This window comes from Paramormyrops kingsleyae, chromosome 13 (assembly GCF_048594095.1).
Source record: "Paramormyrops kingsleyae isolate MSU_618 chromosome 13, PKINGS_0.4, whole genome shotgun sequence".
In the NCBI taxonomy this organism is placed as follows: Eukaryota; Metazoa; Chordata; class Actinopteri; order Osteoglossiformes; family Mormyridae; genus Paramormyrops; species Paramormyrops kingsleyae.
Window position 1 is genome coordinate 16,446,057 of NC_132809.1, and position 12,277 is coordinate 16,458,333.

Here is a 12,277-nt window from a genome sequence, read left to right on the forward strand (position 1 = left end):
GCATGAGGGAAACTTGGTAAAGTGTCGTGACAACAACTGGCCACAAGATGTCAGTCTCAGCTGTGATAGGTGTATGTGTTTTTGATTGCAGTGGTTGCATAGATCTGTGAAACGGCGTGGTGTAATTTATGTTTCTTTAGGTCTCCTTCCCATTGGTAGCCGTTGCAATTTCCTGAATTTGATACTTAAAAACAATGAAAATAGCATTTTGAGTTCGAATTCAGCCTCTGCTCTGTGTTAAAGAGTCAGGAAAAAAAGAAATGAACGTCAAACAAATAAAAAAAGTTTCTTGCATTTTAAAAGTCACTTTAAAACATTCAGTGTTTTCGAAAAGTCATGTCAGTGAAATCGCACCATATAGCCCCCAATGTGCTTTACTTACACACAGAATTAGCACACTGTGGGCAATCTTGCAAGAACCAGGATATGTGATGAAAAGGGGTCATTTGGTAGGAAGCTAAACTCCCTTGGAGCCGCATTAGTGACTTTTGTTATGAATGATACTGCAGGGTAAACCTGCAAAATTACATAAAAGGTATTGAATACTGGGGAGGCGGGGATAAGATTGTTGTCTCACACATACACGGCCGAGCGCCTGAATCCCACCTCTGCTCTCTCAGTGTGGAGTTTGCATGTTCCCTCTGTGTTGTGCTGGCTTCCTTCTGCAGCCCAGAGACATAGTTAGGGAGCTGTCATCTCTAACTTACTCATGGTGTCTCTGGTTCAGATGTACCGTTCCTGGTGGGGACCAAATGTCCCCACACCATGATGAATCCCCATATTTCTGACCTTATGGGGACCAGTTTCCTAGGGAAAACTCAATTTTCTAAAAATCAGTTACTTATGGTTAAGTGTTAAGGATGTCACAACTAGCATTAGCATTTTTCCCCTTGAAATGAATGAGCGGTCCCCACAAAGATAATATTACAGAGTGCATGTGTATGTGTGCCCGGCTTTGTTCCCTATGGTACCTGGAATGAACTCCATGACGGATGGACAATTTCCAAAAGTGTTTATCATGACAGCTTTCAACATAAAGCAAAATCATATTTTCCTCATATGATATACATGGGTTATATACACACGCATTTGACAAGGAAGGTAAAGGAACATACACTGTGGCATTCTAACAAAGTACCATAAGCAGGAACATGGTGTTAGAGACGCAGCACAGGGTTAATTACATTTTAATCTACTTATTTAGCATAGGCTTTTATACAATGCAACATACTACCGAGAATGCAGGGTCAGCAGCCACTGGAACATAGAGGGTTAAGGGCCTTGTTCAGGGGCCCCAGTGGTGACATCACTGCCAGTCATGGGATTTCAACAGGCAACTTCCCAATCATGGGCGTAGTATCCAAACACACTGAGCCGCACACATGACAGTCCGAGAGAAATACCGGCACATTCCCCAAGACGGCTACTGGTCATAGCAATTCTCAGCTTCCATTAAACTTACTGTTGGCAGGTAAAGTAAATTTGGTCTGTCAGGCTTCTATTTTAAAAGCTTGCTTGCAGGTCGTCATAGATACTAAAGCACCAGTAGCATCCTTCCTCCAAATTAGTTTTTATTGTGAAGCATCCGTTTTGGAAGGCTTGAGAGCTTCACTTCTGAGGAAATCTGAGGGACGACGTGGAAGACGCTTTCGTCGCTTTGTGGTGATTTAAGTTCGTTTGGCCGGTTTGGCAGTTAGCTGCCGCTCTCTTTCCAGCTCCTTCTCATGCTGCTGCTCCTTCTCCAGGGCGTCTCTCTGTTTCTGCTGCTGAAGCTTCAATGCCCTCTTCTGCAAGTGTTACAAGACAAATATAGGCCTACTGCGGCCGGTGCCAACACTGACGTTCAAGGACAACAACAACAGCAAAACCGCCATACCTTCAACTTTGTCGTTCTTTCGTGAAGCACCAACATTTCCTTTCGTATGTTGACCAGTTTATTATGATATATCTTGGCCTCTGTAAACTGAAACAGCAGTTATGTCAGCACTGAGAGCTAGATCATTTGCAGAATTTCACGCAACATGTCGTGCGTCTAAACCTACCAGCGAATTTATGTCAAGCAGTGAATTGCAATCTTTGAATTTCGCGATTTCTTGTTCCACGGTTTCAAGCAGTATCACTTGATTTTGTCTAGGGAGGACAACAATGGTTCATAAACACTTATAAAAACGGCATCTATAAAATGCAACGTATAAACAAACGTATACACACTCACGTTAACTCCTGCAGTGTTTGCTTTGAATGCTGTAGGTCGGGTAGATAATGGGAAATCAACCCATCTGCAAGTTTTTGGATGGTCGCGTTGTCCACAAGCGTCAGATCCTCCAGGACGCTCGATTCTGGGTGCACAGCGCTCGAGTCTGCGGGCGAGTCATTAACATGACTGCAAGGTTTTATTTAACACGGTCAGCCGTCGGTGACAAACAGACTAATGCACATATAAAATATTAACCCGTTTTATAACGCTAATATAGCTTCCCCGTAAAAAGCATTAGAAATCGCACCTGTACAGGAGGTTCTGTCCGGAGGGCTACTTTGCGGTAACTGCAGCTCTTTTTCTTCCGACTCCATTGGATTAGCATTAGTCACAGAACCTTCAGAGTTCTGATAAAGCATGGAGTGACAGTAAAAAATAACCAATCTTTGCGATGCGACCAGCTGTACAGTCTATCAATATATGTACACCTCTTTTACAACATTTAACGAAATCTACATAAAATTATTTGTCAAAGTTGGCAAATACCATATAATAATGTACACAAGCAATTATAATTCCCCAATCCATTATCTAAGCTACCTTTCTCCTGATTTCTAGGGCAACGTCTAAATCGACGAGTTAGATTATGTTTAATGAAAGCACACAAAGCTGTAAAAACATTTTTAAAAAAACACGCACAATGTGAAATCATGCACACAAACCCGTGAGTCGAGCCCTTCCACCCAGGAAGCAGAAGCCTTCCAGAGCGGGTCATGTGACTAAGCGGCGCCCGGCGCCCTGCCGCTTCGGGCCGCAGGCTGCGGGGCGCTTTGCGCTCTTCTACGAGTAAACGGAAACCGGAATGCTGGAAAGCAGCCCATTTGTGGGAGCGTGTCAACCCCACCTACCGTGGGTTTCGAAACGTCATCGTCATCAACATCACATCGTCAGTTGAAGAAGCCGGCCATCCATTACAGCTTGCTGGTGTTTACTGGGAGGCAGGGGAAATGTGCGGATCCGTGTAAGTGCCGCTGTTATTGTCCTGGCCAGAAGGTGCTCGTCGCCTCTGTCACGCCAGCCTGTGACTGTCACTCGGATTTGGACCAGGACCTCCTTACGCCACGCCGAGCCGTCACCGTGAGTACGGCAATGCTCATATAAAATGTAACACGGTGTCACCATTATAACAGGATATAATCATTATCAGCTGGGAAAGAAGACTTGGCTGCATAGCTGTATTAGTGCAATTTCATTGCATTAATATATTGATGTGGGAGGTTGTGACTATACCTTAGTGCCCCACGTTACTGTTTTTTGTTGTTTTACCAGATGCATTCAGTTCGGAGCCCCGGAGACACACCCAGGAGAGCTGATCCGACTTTTTAGGGGTAGCGGGCTGAGATCGCCGCCCTTTAACAGGAAGACGTGCCATCGGACAGACCCTAACCATGTCGACCGAAAGGTTTTTATCCCGGGTAAGGTCTGTCTTCAGACGGGAGCCCGGAGAGGTCTTTAACGACACGGCCGCCTTTGGCTTCTCCGACGAGCTTGAGGACGAAGAGATGCCCAAATTCAGCAAGCTCAAAGTGGTCGTGTCCGGGGAAATGGAGCACCATCCGGATGCCGAAGCCACCGGCTCCGGAGCTGCAGACTGGGAAGACGACTCTCTAATGGGCTCGTCCGCCCGGCAGGGTGGCCCCGGTGGCCCCGCGGTACGTGCGGAGCCCTGTGACGCCTGCAGCAAGTCCAAAGACGCCGCCAAGAGAAGCAGGGTGATCAAAAGACTGGGACTGGCGGCAGTCCTCTATTTTCTTTTTATGGTGGGAGAACTCATAGGTAAGACACCCTTTATCACAACAGCGGCATTCATATCATCTAGCCTGTGGTCACATGCATCTGCACGCTTAGTTCCAGCGTTTAATATTGATGCACAACAATTATCTCTGTTTTAATGCAAAATGCATTTGTGTCTGCCCCTCCTCAGCAATGTTAACTCATTTTAACAATTCGCCTCAAGGTGGTTATGTCGCTAATAGCCTAGCGATTATGACCGATGCGCTTCACATGCTAACGGATCTCATCGGTGTTATTGTGTCCTTGCTTGCGCTGCGGCTGTCCGCGAGACCACCCACAAAAAGGTTCACCTTCGGATTGCACCGCCTGGGTACGTGCACCATTCCCCTCGACCCCTAACAGTGGCGCGCTGATTCTCGGCTAATGATTTGTTGTACTGAGTGATCTATTGCACGGGACGTTATTTCACCGGGTATGTCAGGTGATAATCAGGTGCAGATTAAAACCTGAGCAAAGATCTGGGTGATAAAAGGCCCGCACCTGATTTCTTCCCTTATTCGTGGTCAAAAACGTCTCGTTTCAGTTATCAGCAGTAATATGGCATGATGTGGGTAGAGGGAAGTTCTATGTATTTTTTATGCAGTGTATAAATTTTTGCTATGCAGGACCTGTCTGCCTATTCTCTTTAAAAAACTTTTCGGAGTACTCTGTGCAGGGGCGCCGTAAGGGGGAGGAAAGCTAGGACGATTCCAAGGGCCCCTGAGTGACAGGGGCCCTAAAAAATTAGGAAAATAACTGGATTGGTTTGGACTGGAGGGCCTAATATGATATGCTTTCATGGGGCCCAAAATCTCTAGCAATGCCCCTGACTCTGTGAATGTGATTCTTTACACTGAGATGGTTGGTTGAAACAAAATTGTGGTCTGGATACTTTCCCGAACCTGAACTTTCCACCTTTGATTTTTGGGTGGTATTCCTGCATGGTGGTGAGTCCGCTTGTTCTCTTCTCAGAGGTCGTCTCCGCCGGCATCAGCGTGTTGCTCATCTACATGCTGACCGGGGTGCTCTTGAACGAAGCCATCCAGAGGACGCTCCACCAAGACTTTGAGATCGCTGGAGACGTCATGCTCATTACGGCGGCCGTCGGGGTCGCCGTCAACCTCATGTAAACCAGCCGGATTGACCTGTGCACACTTCTGTATCAGTTCATTTAAACGAATATATCTTCCATTAAGCATAGTTTTTAAAACTTCTTTATATTTGCTGGATGGAAATATATATTCTCTTTGTGATGTAGACTAAGGAAGTAAGCCTGTACTACTTTTCAGATAGACTACAGTAATAATGTTTATGATGTCTATCAAGATGGTTTTGTTAGTTAAGTAACATCAGGTAATTTTCATAGAAGAGACACGGAGACACACCCAGGATTCTGTTTGCACCCAGACAGTTTGTTTTCTTAAAAAATCCGAAGCCAAAGAAGGGATGCATGGAAGCCCCACTGCGTGTGGGGGCTGCACCCTGATTCTGCTGACAGATGGTAACCGCTGAAAGGTGACCGCAGCAAATCCCACGTAAAGAGCTCGACTGAGATCTTAAAGTGGGAAGATGACTTCTTGCCTAGATATGTGTGGCAAATCTATTTCGAACTGCTGACACACCTATAAATGAACTTATTTTAGAGATCAATTTTGGAAATGTTCTTTTATCGCTCTGCCTGTTATGTAGCTCAACAGTCTTAACTACGCCCCCGAACTTAACATACACCAGCCCACTTTCCAGCTCACTGGACCTGCACAGCCTCTCTCTGGAGGAGCATGCATGCAGTGTCCGAAGTGCACTTAGCGAGGAAACAACATACACTGACAGCTATTGATGTAAAGTTACTTATTGCTATTAGGCTAAGAGAGGCGAGTCTCGTTCAGTGGTAAGTTTCCCAAAGACTCCCGTTAGCAGCTTAGATGGTTGGTACCGTTCAGTTACATGCTACTATGTAAGTTGTTAACGTTGTATTACAGATACGTGTGGCACAGTACAAAGATTACACTCAAATAAAGTACAGTGTAGTAAATACATAAAGCAGCAACATAGCTGCTTGTTATCATTGAGTATTATATACTGTACATAATTATATGTGCCATACTTTTACACGACTGACAGTGCAGGTTTGTTTACACCAGTATCACTGCAAACACGAGAGTAATGTGCTGTGGTACGATGTCACCACGGCTGCGACATCACTAGGCATTATATTTCAGCCCAGTTTTAATCTTATGGGACCACCGTTGTACAGTAAGTGTGGTCCGTCATTGACTGAAACATTGTTATTCGGCGTGTGACTGTAGAGACGTTAGTTCTCTGTGAGTCATCGCAGTGCCTCACTGTAAATCAGCTAATCAGAGCAGAGCAGCATATTAATGAGCCCACCAAATAGGGAAACCGGCCTGTTTCATTCTAGGACTAAGTAATAGGGTTGTAAATGGGTCCATAAAGTGGCTTCTGGGATTTTTTCGGCCAAATCACGTTCACATACCTTCTGTAGACAGCAGAGAACAATTTAAAAGTCCTGAAAAAAAAAAAATGCATTCTGAGCCTCCTTTAAAAAGAGCCAGAGTTCAATGGCCTCAACTGACTGGAATGTCATAAGTGTTCTATAGTTAAATCAAATAAAGTTTGTTTGTTTATTTATTTATTTATAGAGCACTTTTAAACAACCGTGGTTGACCAAAGTGCTGTACAGATTTACATCAACAAAAGAAAAACAACAAAAGACATAAAATACGAAACATAAAACAAAGAATAACAGACACAGAGAAGTCTGCCAGCTCACCCTAAATTAAAAACTACAATGTATTTTTTTTTGTAATTGAAACTATGAGCACATTTTTTTGTGTGGTTCATTTATTGAGTTATTTAATGTTACGGAGATATTACATAGAGATTAGGTGCTGTGTTGTTATTGCAGCCATAAATCACATATCTTTACGTACGAGCCCTTACGGCTATTCATTTACAGTTGAGATAGAAATATAGAGAATTGCAAACTGCTTTCGGTCGTTGTTTTCTGGAAGAGGCCAGGACAACTAACACACAGCTTCCCGCCAAGACTGAAGCAGTTACTGTAAAAGTTACACAGAAGAATTTGTGGGGACAGTGTGACATTAAGGGCAGTCCTCAGTATTCCAGTCGTGGAGGGTAATAGAAAATACTTCGTAGTTAGTAATTTATTAATACCCTTTTGTCTTAGTTCCCTAGTTCCATATCAGACTGTTTGAGATATGGATGGTTTGATAGGCTCTGCTTGTCAATGCATACAGCTGTGTCAGAATTTGCACATGATTTGTAAATATTATTCTCAGTGATTTCACTTCTGTTATTTGGGTGCCTATGGGGATAGTGTAATATGGTGAAGATTTTGATGATAAAGGAAATACGTGTTTCGCTGAATGCAGTATGGTCTTTTTGTGGACGTGTGTCCTTTGCCTGGTTACATTCGTGTTTCTGTTTACATCACCGGTTTTGTGTTTGCGGTTTCTTTTTTACTCCATTACCTCCATGTGCTCACCATGCCTGACATGAGGGTCGGAGCGGCCGGCAGCTCGCCAACAGGCATGAGCAATCAAACTCCATTCTGTCTAGCAATCTTTTTTGGCGGGAGCAGTCAGATGTTTGCATAGGCAGTCGGCTTCTTAAGTCTGTTAGGCTGTTGTGTGTGGCACAGTACTGACATTATTCTGTATGGTCTTACGTTTTTGTGTAGAATGCATTTTTTCTGGTGTTCAGTGGTAATTTGCCTCCTGAGTATCTTGCTTTTCGTCCCCAGAATGTCTGGTTGAGCTGGGAGATGTAGTGCAGCTGACTGTAGGGCACCTTCTCTGTTTCCCGGCAGAATGGGCTTCCTGTTGAATCAGTCGGGGCACCTTCATTCTCACTCCCACCCCCAGCATGACGAGACGCCCTCCCCCGGCAGCCCCCATCAGGGCAGCCTCGCAGTCCGGGCGGCGTTCATCCACGCTCTTGGAGACCTGGTGCAGAGTGTGGGTGTGCTCATTGCTGCCTACATTGTGCGCTTTAAGGTACGACCCAGAAGGCTGGAGCACAGACACGCAGACATTCATCTCAGCCACGGCGCTGCTGTTTCCCATAAGTGCCCATAGGGGTCCTCAGTGAGCAGCAAGAATCACATGGAGGTGGGAAGATGTTCTGGTCGGGTTCTGCAGCCCAACACTTGAATCATTGATACTGATGTGAACCAGGAGTTCTTTTCAGTACCTTTAGTTGCAAAATAGTACAATCTCCCTTCTGCATCGCTACTTTCCCCACTGCAGTTTAATATTTCACAGGGTCAGTATAAGAAATTCAACTGGAATTCTTTGGGAGTTTTGCGAAAGCTGCGGACAACACACAAAACGTTTAGTGCCTCATAAATACGTGTTTACGGCAGCCTCTCGCAGTGACCTTGCAGTGAACTTTGTATGTCACGTTTCTTGTATATTTTTGCTTCTCTCGCCAAGGAGACCACAAAATTTTATGCGATTTTTCCAGATCGTGGGGGCCTGACCGCCTAACCCCTACCATGTGGAAGGGTTGAATAATTCCGATTCCTCTCGGTCCCTGCTTCTAATCAAACTGAACCTGCTTCTTTACAGCCAGAGTACAAGATTGCAGATCCCATTTGCACGTACATTTTCTCCATACTTGTCCTGTTCACAACCCTGCGAATCATACGGGATACAGGGATCATCATACTTGAAGGTAAGAATTGATCTTGTCCATTCATCCATCCATAGGCATTTATTTACAGGGAGACAGTGAGATTGCAGCATGTTTTGGGGAGCACTGGGGAGGGTAAACAAGAGAGAGGATGCTAATCCATCACAGGGCACAAATCACAGATGATTGTGTGTTCATATCTTTGTGGGGACCGTCCATTCATCTGTATTGGAAAAACCCTAATTCAACAACGACAAACTTGGTATGTGCTTAGTATGTATGTGGCTCTGCCTGCTGATATTTGGCAGACTGTTTTGTCTTGCCACCATATTAATCAGATTGCCCCCCCAATGCCGCCCAGGGGTGCCGAGACACCTGGATATGGGGCTGATCAGGGAGGCCTTGCAGAACCTGGAGAATGTGCAGTCTGTGGAGGAGCTGAACGTGTGGGCGCTCACAGCGGACAAGGCTGCAGCCATGGTGCACCTGCAGCTCAGTAAGTCAGTCCTCAAAGCTCAAGTTAAACTACAGCGTTCGGCGTAAAACAGGGCCCACTAAGAGGAGCTGCAGCCAGACTCTCGATAACAGTGTATGTTACATTGTAGAAGAAATATAATGGTAGATCTAGTGACTGGATTTAAAAATTGCTCGGGTGACGGTGTTGTAGCCGTGAGGTCGGGTCGGCAAGGAATTATTCCCAGGGAGAGGATTAAAGAAATATAAATGTGCTTTGAATCAGAAGATGTGAGCGGAGTGGAGCGGTGAGAATTTCCGCTCCTCGCTCACGAGGCTGTTGGCTCCGCCCGCTCCTCCGCTCTAATTCGCACTAAGTCGCTCCGCTCAACACCGCTCCTCGCTCCACTAAAATTTCCTCCCGCTTCAGTCAAATCGCTCCAATTTAAAAGAGGGACAAATAATCTGCATGCCTAATATCACTTTAAACCGATGCCTTATATCATAAAGAAATGTGAGCAACGGCACTCAGAACAGAAAATATTTATTTTTAAACAACATATAGGCAACAATGGACAGGTTTGGCAATGGCATTCCACACAAAATAGGCTTAAAAATAAAGGAATCAGTGGGCTTAATAGCCTAAAGAATATACAGGTTAAGCGCATCCACGTTTTAAATTCCTCAGTTATTTTCTGTTGATGCTGCTGCGTCTCTCTCTATAAAATAAAATTTCACTGACAGCGTTACGTGAATTTAAAAAATCCTATTAGACCTAATTTGAATGACAAACTAATTTGATTACCAAATTACAGGCTTTTATACTTTTATTTACTTTATAGACTTGATATGCTACAACCATATAAAACTTGCTCACGTTTTGCTCTGGCCTCCGCGTGTTCGCTTAGCACACTCATGTTTCCGAGAAAGGTCTTTTTAGATTCCAAAGCGGATCTAAATCTTGATTATTGTATAGATGAATTCTGGGAAGATTTGCGCACGCCCCAGAGTCGTATTGTGAGCGGTACCGGAACGAAATTGGAGCGAGACTTAATTAAAAAACCGCTCCGCGCTCTGACCAAATTTCGCTCGCTGCGCTCCTCGCTCACGCTCCGCTCACATGCTCTGCTTTGAATTAAGCTCTTTCACCTGCAGAGTTGACTTTATGTACAACAGTTTTCTCAGTGACTCTGATTAAAAGTATTAGCTAAGTAACTATCTATTTATATTCATTGGCCTGATCAGTGTTACGGCAGTGCTGAGTTTAGTTTTAGGGTGTTTCCACACCCTTTCCGCCCTCAAAATGAGCTCGGAAAGATTAGTCAGCATTTTCATTGTGTATGATAACACCCCAAACAAACTCAGACCCCCCTGAAATGAATCAGAGCTCAGGAGGGCGGTCTCAGTTCAGTTCACTTCAAGTCAGTCCGTGTTATGGTTCACTTAACCTATAGTGTTTTTATGTACAATAACAGATTCCACTACAGACTATTCTCATGTGCAGTAACAATGAATATTTCTGCACATATCGTTAACACTTGTACTTATTAATACTTATGCATACTTTTAATTGCACTGTTTGGGGTTTTTGCTGTTTCTCAGGACCTCAGTGCTTGATTTTGTTCCTTCTCACGCTGCCCAGAATCCTGAATTCTTGAGTCCTGAACCCATGCATCGTGAGCACTAAGTGCTCCAGGTTTCCGCCGCCTTTTGCCGTTCTGTCTCAGCCCTTTAGGCTTGCCGTAGACAGACCATATGCTGTTGCACTGGAAGGCAAAAAAAAAAACTAGACAGAACCCTGGCTGCTGGTAACGATAGTGTAAACAGGAAGAGGACTGAGGCCCTGTCAGAGCAGAAGTAGAGCAGAAAGACAACGGAGTCCTCTTTCAAATGAACTCACAATGTGAACGCAGAAAGTCTATTTTCTGTTGGCCCACTTTAAGAGGGCTGAGTTTGGTCCGTGTAAGTCAGCTTGTATACGAAAACACCCTTAAAAGTACTTTAGCCAGTCTCGATTGTCCTTCTTTGTGTGTCCGCAGCACCATCTAGTGGCCACAGGTGGGAAGACGTACAGGTCCAGGCCAGGCGCCTCCTGGTGGATACATACGGCTTCTACAAGTGCACGGTCCAGCTTCAGAGCCATGGGAGCAGCGTACCTAGCACGTGCTCGACCTGTGCCCGCCTCAGTGCCTGACAGGAAGTCGCCCACACGCACACTGGCATAGGGCTTTTACTTCTCTGCTTTTAAAACTCCGTGACTCGTGACTGTGCTGAATTCTTCCATTTACCACAAGGGGCCTTAATTCTGTCAAGACTACCGAATGTCATGAAGGTATTTGTTTAGGCTTTATATATATATATATATATATATATATATATATATATAAAACTTTTAAACAAGCAGGTGCCTTAATCTTCATTTTTTTGTCAGATGTCTCTCTTATACCTTGACTCATTTTTTATATTTTAAAGGTGTTGGTGTTATTGCCGACTGTAAAGCTTAAGTTTCTGTGGAAAGCCAGGTACCTGTTTACTCTCCTTATCTCTGCACCTTGACCCCCAGCCATAATGGGTGTTACCGCCATCACTGGCCACACAGAGGGCTGCCTTGTTCTACTGTCCCTGTGGCATGTGGCAGGGGGACCTGCTCCCTGTCACCTTCATGTCACCTGGAAGAAAGGTGCTGGGGTGTCATAGTGCGGAGGCAGGACACTGTGATTAAGGGGGGGGGGGGGGGGTCATCATGCTTGCGGTGCAGCTGGCCTGTTATGGTGCCCAACTGGCCCTGCACTAGCAGGCGGTGAGACACACTGCAGCGACGCCTCATGCCGCACTAGAGAAAGATGGCTACTCACTGAGCAGCAGCAACTGACACCTTTGTGGACTGCGATCTGTAACACTACACACACGTTACTCTGCGCGCACACACACACACACACACACACACACACGGCTGTGGTTCCTGTTTTTAGCCACCGCCTTCCACACTGCCCCTTCGTTTAGCTCTTTTTGTCAACTGCAGGGCGGGCAGGTTAACTTCCTAAGGGGGTCTCATGACTAATAAGGCAGCAGTTTGCGGGCGTGTATCCTCAGTATGTATTATCTGTAATGTATAATCCG

At 45.1% G+C, this 12,277-nt stretch overlaps 2 protein-coding genes across 6 annotated transcripts; one reads left to right on the forward strand and one right to left on the reverse strand.

The window, feature by feature from the left end:
• Window positions 1-995: 995 nt before the first annotated feature.
• bloc1s6 (biogenesis of lysosomal organelles complex-1, subunit 6, pallidin) lies at window positions 996-3,229 on the reverse strand. Of its 4 annotated transcripts, none has more exons than XM_023817098.1 (6): window positions 3,106-3,229; window positions 2,505-2,604; window positions 2,216-2,360; window positions 2,043-2,130; window positions 1,877-1,963; window positions 996-1,787 (listed from the first exon to the last, which is right to left on the reverse strand). In XM_023817098.1, the coding sequence occupies exons 2-6, from the start codon at window positions 2,569-2,571 to the stop codon at window positions 1,668-1,670; spliced, it is 507 nt and encodes a 168-aa protein (XP_023672866.1). In that variant the 5' UTR covers window positions 2,572-2,604; window positions 3,106-3,229; the 3' UTR covers window positions 996-1,667. The 4 variants fall into 4 exon arrangements, with proteins under 4 accessions (XP_023672866.1, XP_023672864.1, XP_023672863.1 ...); XM_023817096.2 differs by lacking the exon at window positions 3,106-3,229 and adding an exon at window positions 2,920-3,049; XM_023817095.2 differs by lacking the exon at window positions 3,106-3,229 and adding an exon at window positions 2,897-3,036.
• Window positions 3,195-11,520, forward strand: LOC111846665 (probable proton-coupled zinc antiporter SLC30A4). 2 transcript variants are annotated; one of them, XM_023817091.2, is made up of 8 exons: window positions 3,195-3,334; window positions 3,527-4,033; window positions 4,215-4,361; window positions 5,003-5,156; window positions 7,881-8,067; window positions 8,641-8,746; window positions 9,066-9,200; window positions 11,197-11,520. In XM_023817091.2, the coding sequence occupies exons 2-8, from the start codon at window positions 3,646-3,648 to the stop codon at window positions 11,349-11,351; spliced, it is 1,272 nt and encodes a 423-aa protein (XP_023672859.2). In that variant the 5' UTR covers window positions 3,195-3,334; window positions 3,527-3,645; the 3' UTR covers window positions 11,352-11,520. The 2 variants fall into 2 exon arrangements, with proteins under 2 accessions (XP_023672859.2, XP_023672860.2); XM_023817092.2 differs by lacking the exon at window positions 4,215-4,361.
• The last annotated feature ends 757 nt before the right edge of the window (window positions 11,521-12,277 follow it).